Source organism: Phyllobates terribilis, unplaced genomic scaffold (genome assembly GCF_046119375.1).
Source record: "Phyllobates terribilis strain yellow unplaced genomic scaffold, ASM4611937v1 Scaffold_1__5_contigs__length_1240528914, whole genome shotgun sequence".
NCBI lineage: Eukaryota > Metazoa > Chordata > Amphibia > Anura > Dendrobatidae > Phyllobates > Phyllobates terribilis.
Window position 1 is genome coordinate 1,090,960,931 of NW_027362761.1, and position 13,620 is coordinate 1,090,974,550.

General features: G+C 41.9%; 1 protein-coding gene across 5 annotated transcripts in view; it reads left to right on the forward strand.

The window, feature by feature from the left end:
- The window catches only part of ATP8A1 (ATPase phospholipid transporting 8A1), a 250,232-nt gene that overhangs the window by 138,474 nt on the left and 98,138 nt on the right, over positions 1–13,620 (forward strand). For all 5 annotated transcript variants that reach the window (XM_073645564.1, XM_073645562.1, XM_073645563.1 and 2 more), the window contains 4 exons: positions 2,177–2,226; positions 3,417–3,486; positions 9,735–9,819; positions 11,911–12,050. In XM_073645564.1, coding sequence (XP_073501665.1) covers positions 2,177–2,226; positions 3,417–3,486; positions 9,735–9,819; positions 11,911–12,050 — 345 coding nt within the window. The remainder of the gene's footprint in view (positions 1–2,176; positions 2,227–3,416; positions 3,487–9,734; positions 9,820–11,910; positions 12,051–13,620) is intronic.

A 13,620-nucleotide genomic window follows, 5' to 3' on the forward strand; every position in this document is an offset into this window, starting at 1 on the left:
TTGGGAAAACTTTGAAAGTGTCCCCAAGTGCAGTTGCAAAAACCATCAAGCGCTACAAAGAAACTGGCTCACATGAGGACTGCCCCAGGAAAGGAAGACCAAGAGTCACCTCTGCTTCTGAGGATAAGTTTATCCGAGTCACCAGCCTCAGAAATCGCAGATTAACAGCAGCTCAGATTAGAGACCAGGTCAATGCCACACAGAGTTCTAGCAGCAGACACATCTCTACAACAACTGTTAAGAGGAGACTTTGTGCAGCAGGCCTTCATGGTAAAATAGCTGCTAGGAAACCACTGCTAAGGACAGGCAACAAGCAGAAGAGAATTGTTTTGGGCTAAACAACACAAGGAATGGACATTAGACCAGTGGAAATCTGTGCTTTGGTCTGATGAGTCCAAATTTGAGATCTTTGGTTCCAACCACCGTGTCTTTGTGCGATGCAGAAAAGGTGAGCGGATGGACTCTACATGCCTGGTTCCCACCGTGAAGCATGGAGGAGGAGGTGTGATGGTGTGGGGGGGGGGTTTGCTGGTGACACTGTTGGGGATTTATTCAAAATTGAAGGCATACTGAACCAGCATGGCTACCACAGCATCTTGCAGCGGCATGCTATTCTATCCGGTTTGCGTTTAGTTGGACCATCATTTATTTTTCAACAGGACAATGACCCCAAACACACCTCCAGGCTGTGTAAGGGTTATTTGACCAAGAAGGAGAGTGATGGGGTGCTACGCCAGATGACCTGGCCTCCACAGTCACCAGACCTGAACCCAATCGAGATGGTTTGGGGTGAGCTGGACCGCAGAGTGAAGGCAAAAGGGCCAACAAGTGCTAAGCATCTCTGGGAACTCCTTCAAGATTGTTGGAAGACCATTTCCGGTGACTACCTCTTGAAGCTCATCAAGAGAATGCCAAGAGTGTGCAAAACAGTCATCAAAGCAAAAGGTGGCTACTTTGAAGAACCTAGAGTATAAGACATATTTTCAGTTGTTTCACACTTTTTTGTTAAGTATATAATTCCACATGTGTTAATTCATAGTTTTGATGCCTTCAGTGTGAATGTACAATTTTCATAGTCATGAAAATGCAGAAAAATCTTTAAATGAGAAGGTGTGTCCAAACTTTTGGTCTGTACTGTATATACTGTCTTTATTTCTATGTAGTAAGTGTCTATCTAGATCACATCAGCCCCCTATCTATCCGGCAGTCCTTCCTCTGATTTCACCTTGATAGTGATGGTGTCTGGTAAAGACTGTATCTCCCACTATAGAAACATATGGTCACGATCCTGCCAGCCACTTGCTGTGTCCTAGGGACGCTGCGAGTGACAGCTCAGCCACCCTATGGATGGCAGGGGCGCGTCGGGCTGTCAGTGTAGTGTTTGCGTTTCCTCCACGTGTTCTCTTTTCTGGATAATTGCTAGGCTATTTAAGTAGCTGGCAATATTAGGTCATTGTAGCTTTGCTCAAGTGGTGTGTTTTTGCTCTGTTCTCCTAGTCTGGTATTCTGATCTTTGCTGGTGGACCTTGGATTTGTCTTGACCATCAGTTTGCCTAGCCCTTTTGTCGTGATCTGCTACCATCTTGGAATTCTGACCTCGGACTGTTTCCTGACTATGTGCCTTTGTTTCACCTCTCTGTCTATGACGAACCCTCTTGGCTTTTGACCTCGGACCTCTTGACTACCCAGCCTCATGGCTTGTCCGTGAGTAGTGACTAGCATCACACACATCATTTTGTTACTATGTGACTCCTTACTATAGCGGGTCAAGACCTTTCCAAGAATGACCTTTTCTGCTTGTGAGGAACATACATGTCCTGGATTTTCTGCATAAACCTGTTACATGCACATGACCACCCTGCAATGTTCATTTATATCGGCTAGTTATGTAGAAGTCCTCTCCTCCAGGCCACAGCCCCGCTCCTTGATTTAGGGGCATAATATTGAGTTAGCATAGTATATACAGAAAGCATATTTCTTCCTGAGAATAAAGAATATGAGCGGTTTGGCCACGGTTACAGGAACCATTTCCCTCAGAAAATCTTGTGTTCAGATAAGTCTCCTGGGAACAGCTTAGATCTGTAAGACGTGTCTGTCGGGTGGGTATCAAGTGGATCACAACATGTCCATATATCTTCAGTATTCAGGCAGTAACTTTTTTTGCAATGTCTTGCAGCTGGGCCAGGAGGAAAGGTTTGAGCTACTGAATGTGCTGGAATTTACAAGGTAATATTCTTCTGTTTTTGGCTTTTAAAAGTTTAATAATGCTTTAAAGGAATCTGCAGACGATGCTCACTATCTCGAAAATAAAGTGATATCAAAAGGGGGAATGTTAGGACTCGGTTATCAATTTATTCATGAATTTCCCAGAAGAGTAACAGGGATGCTGCGGTTCAAGCCTTGTATTTCTCCTGGGATGACAAGTATTTCCAGGGAGCTGTTTGGTGCTTGACAGTAAAGCCGGGGTCCCATGTAGAGGTGGGCATGCAGCCACAGTGCGGATATGGTGCATTAGTTTCACAGGTGGCGTATCGATTTTCTGATGTTATTAGAAAACCATTAACAAAATAGCCAAATTGTTTCTGCAAAACCGTGCTGCAATTGACACTAAGCAAGTAAATTGCTAACTTCTTAAAAATGCAAAAGAAGAAAGCCACTGCGCCTTGTATTAAGTGACTGTGCAGCCACACACTGACCGCTACCTTGGACCATAGTAAGTGTGCTGAGACCGCATGTCATGGGCAACAAGGTGGCTCAGTGGTTAGCACTGTTGCTTTGAAGCTCTGGGGTGCTGGGTTCAGATCCCACCAAAAACATATTGATAGGGAATTTAGATTTTGAGCCCGAATGAGGACCACTATGACCATATCTGCAAAGTGCTGTGGAATATGATGGCACTATATAAGTAAGCATACTGAAAAATAAAGTAAATGGTCAGATTGCTGTAAAGTGAAGACAATCTTTAGCAGTTAAAGGGCTCTCCGCAGTATAGACCTACACGGCATCCCCGATGTCTGCTCGGTGGAGTCCTACCTGTGGGATCATCACCTGTTGGGAGATCGGGGGTTTTTGCCTCTTCTCTTCCTCAACTTCATTAGAACTCCCATTGCCATTTCACTCTAAGCCTGCAGTCAGACATTCATGACTTTCCCTGTGGATACGCCATACACATGTAGCATACGTTATGACACGCTTGGCATGCTGTGCCACTGTCAGGGGCACACGGACATTAATTGCATAGTGCAATCATTACTCAATTAGTATTGCAGTGACCGCCGATGCCAATCATTTCAACTTTGCTACTTCTGGAAATGTCTAAAGTGAGAAATCCCTCATAAGCTAAATAATTTTATGTGTTATCCCAGCTGCCTGACAACACTTTGGAAATATTTTGTCTCATGATTCTTTTGTTGCAGTAATCGAAAACGTATGTCAGTGATTGTCCGTAACTCATCAGGGAAACTGCGATTGTACTGCAAAGGGGCAGTAAGTAACATACACTGCACCTACTAAATCTGTGTATATAATGTAGTGTGTTAATATACCCCCCCTTAATCCCATCTTCCCCATTATCAAGTGCCGTTCCGCTCCTCTTCTCAGTGATGTCTCTGCTCTTCAGGTTTTCTGGGTCACACAACGCTCTGTGTGACCTGGAAATCTCTTTTACAATGTCAGTATGGAGTGTCAGAACAGGGCTCCATAGACTTACATGGTAAAAGAGACTTCCTGCTGAAGCATAGATTCTTCTCAAATCTTTGGCAGTTCAATAGGTTGCTAGGCCGTCGCTCTGTGAGCACGCTCTGTGAGAATTCTTCGGCGCCCGGGGCAAGCAATCATGTGACTGCAAGTATGCGATTTGCATACTTCTGGGCACATTCTGACTAGACATCTCCAAAATACACTTGCATTGAGAGAGGCTGCACATGTCTAGTCGGCATGTGACTGCATACCCGCGGTAAGCCCCCGCCCCTCCCAACACCAGAGAATCCTCATAGCGCACATAGAATGACTGCAGACTTGTAGCCTAAAGCCGGACAACTCCTCTAATGTTCGTCTTTTTTTTTCTCAACATATTTTTTGCAACTCTGACTATTTGCAACAAAGCTTTTGATGGTTCTGTGATCACACCCAAATAACTTAACAATTTCAAGAGTGTTGCATCCCTCTGTAGGACTTTTAACATTTTTATCATTTCAGTCAGTTACATTTTTTTTTTGGCCCCATTTTGCCTGAGGAAATCAAGCTGCCTACAAATTCTGCACTCCTTCATAAAGAACATTGTACCCTTAGGCCTCACCCTAACTCCTTACACAAACACACATCACCTGATCTGCTTCATCCAATAAGCATTCACGTTTATACAGATTGGAGTTGGAAAGTCTGCATAAAATAATGATATAGTCAAAATTCTCACTTGCCTAATAATTCTGCGTACATATGTAAATGCATACTTAAAGCACCACTCCAGCAGGGTTTTTATATTTTAGTGATGACGTGATGTCACTAATCTAAGTTCCCTGCCCCTAGTATTATACTCGCCAGCCGCCGTCTTCATCTGTTCTCTGCGGTGCTCCGGTTGGTCTTCTGCAGGGTTTGACCTGCCAGATCGCTCAAGGATTTGCTGTGCAATCCGGAAGTCACTACTTAATGGAAGTGTACGAGATCCGAACGAAACTCTCATAAACTTACATTGAGAGCTAGTGACTATTACCTCTGACTTCCGGTCAGTCAGAAGATGGCGGTGCGTGACCAGAGTGTCGCCGGGAACAGCTGAAGACAGTGTCTGGTGAGTATTATTCTAACTTTTTTTTATCCCTTTTTTTGGGGGGAACTTAAATTAGTTGCACCACTCCAGTGCTGAAATAAGAAGAAACACTGGAGTGGTGCTTTAAAGGGGTTGTCTAGGACTTTCACAATAATGGCTTAATCTTCAAATAGGTCATCAATATCTGATCACTGAGTGTGCAACACCTTGCACCCCCGCCAATCAGCTGTTCACTGTCAGCAGTATACTGACCAAAGCCGGGTAATGCACATCCACCGCCTGTCCTAATCCACCATCAGTAACCGCTGATCAGAGGGAGGTGCTGGTTATCACACCCCACTGATTGCTTATCTTTAGGATAAGTCATCAATATCCAATCAGTGTAAAACTCCCTGACAACCCCCTTTCTGTTCATATACAGAGTGACTAATTCTGACATCTGTATCTAATGGCCCATTTCTGTATCTTCTGACCATGATGCGCAGACTGTCCATAGGTTTCCTAACCTGAACCTGACCGCCTTAGTCATATATGAGGCTGTCATGTTTTGGTCCGGAGACCTGTGGACAGTCAATGCATCACAGTCCAGGTTTGGACCATGAGACACATAAGTGAATGTAGTATGATCCCAAGATAAAGGTTATTTTTTGTATCTTTTTGTATTTTTTCATCTCCATCTACCCCTCTATGCTTCCAGCTGCACATAACTGAATGGGCAGTCCTACTTTTACAGTGCTGAAACTGCATTTCCCTTCAGCACCCTGCTTCTCCTCAGTGTCAATTGTGCAGTGCCGCACGGGCGGAGCAGAGTGCCGCACGGGCGGAGCAGAGTGCCGCACGGGCGGAGCAGAGTGCCGCACGGGCGGAGCAGAGTGCCGCACGGGCGGAGCAGAGTGCCGCACGGGCGGAGCAGAGTGCCGCACGGGCGGAGCAGAGTGCCGCACGGGCGGAGCAGAGTGCCGCACGGGCGGAGCAGAGTGCCGCGCAGGACTGTTGATCTTTGTTGGAAACTAGTTAACAGATCAATGATGTAAAAACACACACATGCAGCTCTGTTGATGTGTATGGCAGATTATAAAATGGGTCTGGCAGATTTGTGTACAAGACCATACAGTGCACAGAAGAATAGTGTGTATTCAAAACATAAATTAGCTTGATGATGTGCTTGATGGTGGATGCTGATGAGCACAGTATAGAAGAGCTGTGATGGAAGCCTCTGCTATTTTACACATTCATTTCAGCACAGTCAACAATTCAGAGATATGGGGCTAGTCAGGATCCACAGTAGAGAGATCTGCAGCCAGGGAGATCTACATCCCGTCATCCCTGCTTCTTAGCTCTGAAGAGCAGTGTTTTGTAGGCAACGTGGAGTGTCGGACTGTTGATCTCTACTGGAATCCAGATCTATACAGATCTATAATGTAAAAACACCTGCTCATGGCCGAAAGTGTTGGCACTCTTTAGATTGCTCCAGAAAATGAAGTATTTCTCCCAGAAAATGATTGCAATTACACATGTTTTTGTTATACACATGTTTTATTTCCTTTGTGTGTATTGGAACAAAAAAAAAATGAGAAATTGGACATCATTTCATGCACAACCCCAAAAGTGAGCTGGACAGAATTTTGGCACCTTTTCAAAATTGTGGGTAAACAACTATTTCAAGCATGTGATGCTTGTTCAAACTCTCCCCTCTGGCAAGTAACAGGTGTAGGCAATTTGAAAATCACACCTGAAACCAGATAAAAAGATGAGAATTTGACTCAGTCTTTTCATTGTGTGTCTTTGTGTGCCACAATAAGCATTGAGAACAGAAAGAGGAGAAGCGAACGGTCTGAGGGCTTGAGAGCCAAAATTGTTAAACAACAACCTCAAGGTTACAAGTCCATTTCCAGAGATCTTGATGTTCATTTGTCCACGGTGCGCAACATAATCAGGAAGTTTACAACCCATGTCACTGTAGCTAATCTCCCTGGACGTGAACGGCAGAGAAAAATTGATGAAAGTTTGCAACGCAGGATAGTTCGGATGGTGGATAAGCAGCCTCAATCAAGTTCCAAAGAAATTCAAGCTGTCCTGCAGGATCAGGGTGCATCAGTGTCGGCGTGAACTATCCTTCGAAATTTAAATTCAATGAAACACTATGGCAGGAGACCCATGAGGACCCCACTGCTGACACAGAGACTTAAAGATAGACTCCAGTTTGCCAAAATGTACGTGAGTAAGCCAAAATCCTTCTGGTAAAGTGTATGGTGGACAGATAAGACAAGATGGAGCTTTTTGGTAAAGCACATCATTTTACTGTTTACCAAAAATGAAATGAGGCCTACAAATAAAAAAAAAAAACCACAGTACCTACAGTCAAATATGGTGGAGGTTTAAAGATGTTTTGGGATTGTTTTGCTGCCTCTGGCACTGGGTGCCTTGACTGTGTGCAAGGCATTATGAAATCTGAAGATTACCAAAGGATTTTGGGTCACAATAATAGTGCCCAGTGTCAGAAAGCTGGGTTTGTGTCCTAGGTCATGGGTCTTCCAGCAGGACAATGACCCGAAACGTCCTTTCAGAAATTAATGGAAAGTGCTGGAGAGTCCTGAAGTGGCCATCAATTAGTTGTGATCTAAACCCCATTAAACACCTGTGGAGAGATCTTAAAATATGAGAGACCTGGAACAGTTTGCAAAAGAAGAGTCCAAGATTCCAGCAGAGAGGTGTAAGAAGCTTGTTGATGGTTACAGGAAGCGATTGATTGCAGTTATTTATTCCAAAGGGTGTGCAACCAAATATTAAGTTGAGGGTGCCAACAATTTTGTCCAGCCCATTTTTGGGGTTTTGTGTGAAACTATGTAAATCTTCCTCTTTTTTCCTCTCTTTTTTTGTGTTCTAATACACAGATAGGAAATAAACGTGTAAGAAAACGTGACGTTCCAATCATTTTCTGAGAGAAAAGCTTCCATTTTCTGGAACAGTTGCTAGGGTGCCAACACTTTAGGCCATGACTGTATGCAGCTATTCTTATGTTAATAACTGAAGATTAAAGTGAACAATTGTACAGTAACATACAATGCACAGAAGAGTAGAGTGAATTCTACATTTAGAGCCCTTTGCATACCTCCCAACCGTCCCAAATTTAGCGGCATAATATCGAATTGAGGAGCTGTCCCAGAAGGTCCGGGGCATGTCCCGACTTCAGTTGTTTGTTTCCTAAGGTCACAGATACAGCTGAATACAACAGTGGATCAGGGTGCTGATATGTCCTTTTTGCATTGTTCAGTCCACAGTTATGGCCAAAAGTTTTGAGATTGACACAAATTTAGGTTTTCACAAAGTTTGCGGTTTGTCAGATCTTTTAGTCAGATGTTAGTTTGGTTACTGAAGTACAATTATCATAATTTCATAAATTTTTATATTTTTTCATGACCAATACATCAAGGTTATGTAAAGACTCAATATTTTCAGAGGTGACTCCTTGTTCAAGACTTTTGCTGTTCACGCTGGATATCAGCCTCTGGGCCAGATCTGACTGACCAACCATTCTTTTCTCATCAGTATTGCTTTTTATCACAATTTCTGTGTCTTTGTTTGCCCACTCACTTTTTGATTAGTGACCACAGGGGATAACATCTGGGGAGTTTTCTGGCCACTTGGCTATCACTTTTGCCTTGTGACATGGTCTCCATTATGCTGGAAAAAGCATTGTTCGTCACCAAATTGCTCCTGGATTGTTAGGAGACATTGCTCCTGCATGATATTTAGATACAATTCTTTGTTCTTTGGCAAAATTGAGAGCCTGTGGTCAATCCTCAAAAAGCTGGTGGACAAACAAAAACACAAAAATTGGGATAAACTCCAAGCACTGATTGGACAAGAATGGGTGGTCATTATTTGGCCCAGGAGCTAATATCCAGCCTCCAGAGTGATTGGCACAATCTTGAAAAACAAGTGTTAACTCTGTAAATATTGAGTCTTTTTATAAACTTGATGTATTTGACAAAAGTTTGAAAACGTATGAAATGCTGATAATTGTACTTCAGTAGCTATATACAGATCTAATAACACTGAAGTAGCAAACTTTGTGAAAACCAAAATTTGGGTCCTTCTCAAGACATGGCTAAAACTGGATGTAAAGACTGAAAATCCTGCCAGGACCATTGGGCCACGTGACAGTCTATGGTCACATGGCTAGTTGCGGAGAAGAGGAGCAGGACACAGGTAAGAGGTGTGTGTGCGCCAGTGGTGGGCGATTGTGAGTGTTTGACAAAGGTGAGTGAGTGTTTCTCAGAGGTGGGTGAGTGTGTTTGTGCCAGAGGTAAGTGTGGGCGCCAGTGGTGGGTGAGTGCGTGTGGCTGCCAGAGTTGGGCGCCAAAGGTGGGCAAGTGTGTCTGGGTTGCCAGAGATGAGCGCCAGAGGTGGGTGAGTGTGTGTGTGCATGGCAGAGCTGAGTGTGTGGTTAGGGCACTGGCTTGGCATACTATCATTACTGGCTTTCTGCGTATTGTCAGGGAGGCAGAGATTGGGTGACATCACTCTTGCAGATCATGTTACTCATGCCCACAGGGATGTGGTAACATGATTAGTGGGATGACTACTAATTAGCATATCAGCCGTACAATAATAAAATAGTTTTTTTTGTAATATGCATCAATCAATTAGTCAATAAATTGGGCTTGTTAGGAAGGGTATTAACATAGGAATAAATAAATGGTGGAGGCTTGGGAGACCAGGGCTGCAAGGTTCCTTTTAATGCATCAGCACACACAAATTACTAATTTCCCTCTTTGGTATTAAACAGATATCATCCTTATATCTTGGCCCCGCAAATGCAGATCTGATGTCCAGCCATTGTTTAAATCAAAAGTTACCTTTGTGAATAAAACTAAATTTCCCTCTTCTTGGATGGTCCCACAACCTGTCGCCCTACGTGTAACTGAAATTCTACTTTATGCCATTATCTCTTCTTCTGTGATAGGACACAGTTATTTACGACCGCCTGGCTGAAACATCCAAGTACAAAGAAATTACATTGAAACATCTGGAACAGTTTGCTACAGAAGGTAAGATGAATAATTACAATTTCCCTATGGAGCAAATCCACCTACTTAGTGAATACTAGATGGGCCATTTAATATCAGCGTGTCCCCCAGTTGTCACTAGAACAACCTGAAATGTAAATAAACATTCTCTTACTTCATGGGGATGTTCAGTTAATGACTTTACATGAGCTTCTATTGAAAACTGGATACACTGTAATGTATTGCGATATTACTGCAAACTAATGCCTAGGTCATAAGTGCTGCAGAGCAACTTTCTTGGGCTTCTTACAAATATATAAAAAGATAGTGTTGGCCGTGTCCTTTTAACACCTTTGCAGCACGAGTTCAGTGTGTACCACAGGACACAATCTGGACATACAGGGGATATAAAAATTGTACACACCCCTGTTAAAATGCCATGTAGAAGAATCATTTCAGAACTTTTTCCACCTTTTAATGTCTTTTTAATATATGTATGGTTCAATTGAAAAATGAACTGAAATCTTTTCAGGTGAAAAAAGAAAAATTAAAGAATTAAAATAATGCGGTTGTATAAATATGCACACCCTTAGACTAATACTTTGTTGAAGTACCCTTCAAATTTCTGTCATCATTCAGTCTTTTGGGGTAAGACTATTTGCATGGCACATCTAGAAGTGGCTATCTTTGCCCACTCTTCCTCCAAATCTGTCAGATTGGGAGGGCATCTCCTGTTTACAGCGCCCTCTTCAGGTCAATCACAGATTTTAAAAATGGATTTAGGTGTGGATTCTGGCTGGGCCATTGGAAAACTGTGACCATCTTCTGGCAAAACCATTCTTTTGTTGATTTGGAGGTATACTTAGGGTCGTTGTCATGTTGAAAGGTGAAATTCTACTTCAGCTTCAGCTTTTTAGCAGAAGTCTGAAGGTTTTAATGCAAAATTAACTGATACTTTGAACTGTATGTAATTCCCTCCAGCTTGACTAAAGCCTCAGTTCCAGCTGTATTCTTTTTTGTGATGCACAATGTTGGCTTTGCACCAAACTTACCCTTTGGAATTTTGACCAAAAAGTTCAACCTTCGTCTCATCAGACCATAACACGTCTTCCCATATGCAGGTTTCACATAGGTTTTGGTAAAACATAGCCGGGCTTGAATGTTGTTCTTGGTAAGAAAAGACTTCCATCTTGCCAACCTACCCCACAGTCCAGACATATGAAGAATACGGGAAATTGTTGTCACAACCAGTACTTGCCAGAAATTCCTGCTGCTCTTTTAATGTTTCTGTAGGCCTCTTGGCCTTGGCAGCCTCCCGGATACATTTTCATCTTCTCCTTTCATCAATTTTTGAGGGAGGTCCAGCTCTAGGTAGTATCACTGTTCTGGTAACGTTAAACCACTTCTTGATGACAGTCTTCACTGTGCTCCATGGTATAACTAGCCTTGAAAATGTTTTTGTACCCTTCTCCTGACTGATATCTTTCAACAGTGAGATCCCTTTGCTGTGTTGCAAGCTGTTTACAGAAAATGACTTGTGCTGTTAAATTCAACTAGGAAAATGTCAGGAAAATCCTACCACTATAGCTAAACGTTCTATGGGGTTAACCAGAATCACGGTAAATGATGGAAGCTGTGTAGTGACTAATATTTACTATGAATGTAAATGTGATTGGCTGATTCTAAACTCAACCACATTCCCAATTATGAAAGGGTTTTTACACTTATTTTAGTTTTGTGTTTTTTATTTACTTTCCCCTTCAAATTGATTTGTTTCTCGATGGATTTGAACAGATTATAGGTGAAAAAGTTCTGAAATAATTCTTCTTAGTATGATTTTTTATTTTTACCTGACAAAAGCTTGGCATTTTAACAAGGGTGTGTAGACTTTTTATATCCACTGTATACACTGAACGTGTACACGTACTGACCTATACCAGGAAGGCATTCGTTAGGAACTCCAGTAGCCTGTGTTCTTTTTTTTTCTATTAGATGTTGGACGATTTATTGATGCATGAATCACACAGTATGTCTGTAGATTTTCCTGGCACCTGCACTGAATGTGCCTCCTTGAAGAACCATAGTATATTATCACTGGAATTGACATTATGGTTCTTTATGCCTTGTCTTCAGGTTTGAGGACACTTTGTTTTGCTGTAGCCGCTATTCCTGACAGCGTCTATGAAGAATGGCTCAACGTGTATCTCCGAGCCTCCACCTCCCTACAGAACAGGGCTCTGAAACTGGAAGAGTGCTATGAACTGATAGAAAAGGTAAATGATTATGTTTCATGGTATTCCAGTCATGCTGTACAGTATTTATTGGTTCCGGGTCAACCATTGGGGAAGAAACAAAATGTTAACCCAAAATAAGAAAAATGAAAGTTAAATGGGTCGTCCTGTAATGAACATATATCAGGAGAAGGCATAAAGGTATGATCGCTTCAGGTCTCAGGGACACCTACCAATCATAAGAACTGGGGTCCCAAAGTACCGTGTGAATGACGCACGTTGTAGACCAGTAATGAAGCAGAGGTGACATTCTCGGTAAACTTTATTTTTCACACCCGGGTGGGAAAGTGCTCAGCACCCAGACCCCCAGCGATCATGTATTTATTATATATCCTGTGGATAATAAAATAATAAAGAAACACAGCCTTTACATATAAAAGCCCAAAGGCTGGCAGATCAGAAGTGTTTTTTTTTTCTTATTACAGTATTTACTAGGCATGATATAGTATTCACACCTCTATGAATAATCTTAGTATTATTGAATTGTTTTAGACTCTCTTCACATTGGTTCTACTTTTGATGGCAAGATTAGCTGAGTCTGCGGCACTGTACTAAAATCCAAGTGGAAATTTTCCGAAACCCTTTGTCAATGGGATTTTTTTACATGTTCATCAGAGAAGCTGATGATGTCCTCTAATGTTTAAGTGTCAGTTCCTTGACAATTTAATAAAAGTTGATTTGAAGTAGTAATTAATTTTTTTTTTTTTTTTGCATCGTACTAATCAAAAGACGTACCGTAGATGCTGTCAAGTATGAGTTGATATATTAGTGTTATTTATTTGCCCCTTTGAATCTCAAAATTCATTGATTTCTCCTCATTTTGGCCATGGAATCAAATTACTTGGCTTTATGCTTCATGAAGACGGTCACCATCTAAGTCATAGAAGTTCTTCATAAGAAGAAAAAGAAACTATCAGAGTTACTGATGATGATCATACATCTCCTCTCATATGATTATAATGAAAATTATGACCGTTCACTTATTTGCTCATTTAGGAGAATATGCAGAGAAGAATAATCCAAAGTGTTCCCCAGCAAACAGACATTGTACATTCTCCAGCTGCCCATGTTATGATGTGCTGATGCATCATGGGATATACCGAGTATAAACAAAAGTAAAAAAGTATAGCTTGTTATAGACATGTGGGGAGTGCATTAATGGAGAAAAAATGTGAAAAAAAATTTCTGGATTTCCTTTAGAAGTACGATAAATTAATACAATTTTTTTTCTTCTCCATTAATTATTATAAATATTGCAACATCATCAAAAAATAAACTGTTTTGACCCGTGTAGGTTCATGCTGGTGGACACTTAGATTCAGTAACTATCCCCACACCAGTTGTGTTCATTTCTACCACTAGAAAGAGCAAGCGGGGCATAAAACTATTTCTATTGGCTGCTCTGCGGAGAACTGGGCGGGGAGAATGACTGAGCATGTGTGTCCACCAGCCCTCAGGTCATTAGGTGGACTTGCTTATTACCATACACTTTGAACACCAGGTGGCGCCTTACTGTGGAAGTAAATGTAATAACTATTCACTAAATCTTTTT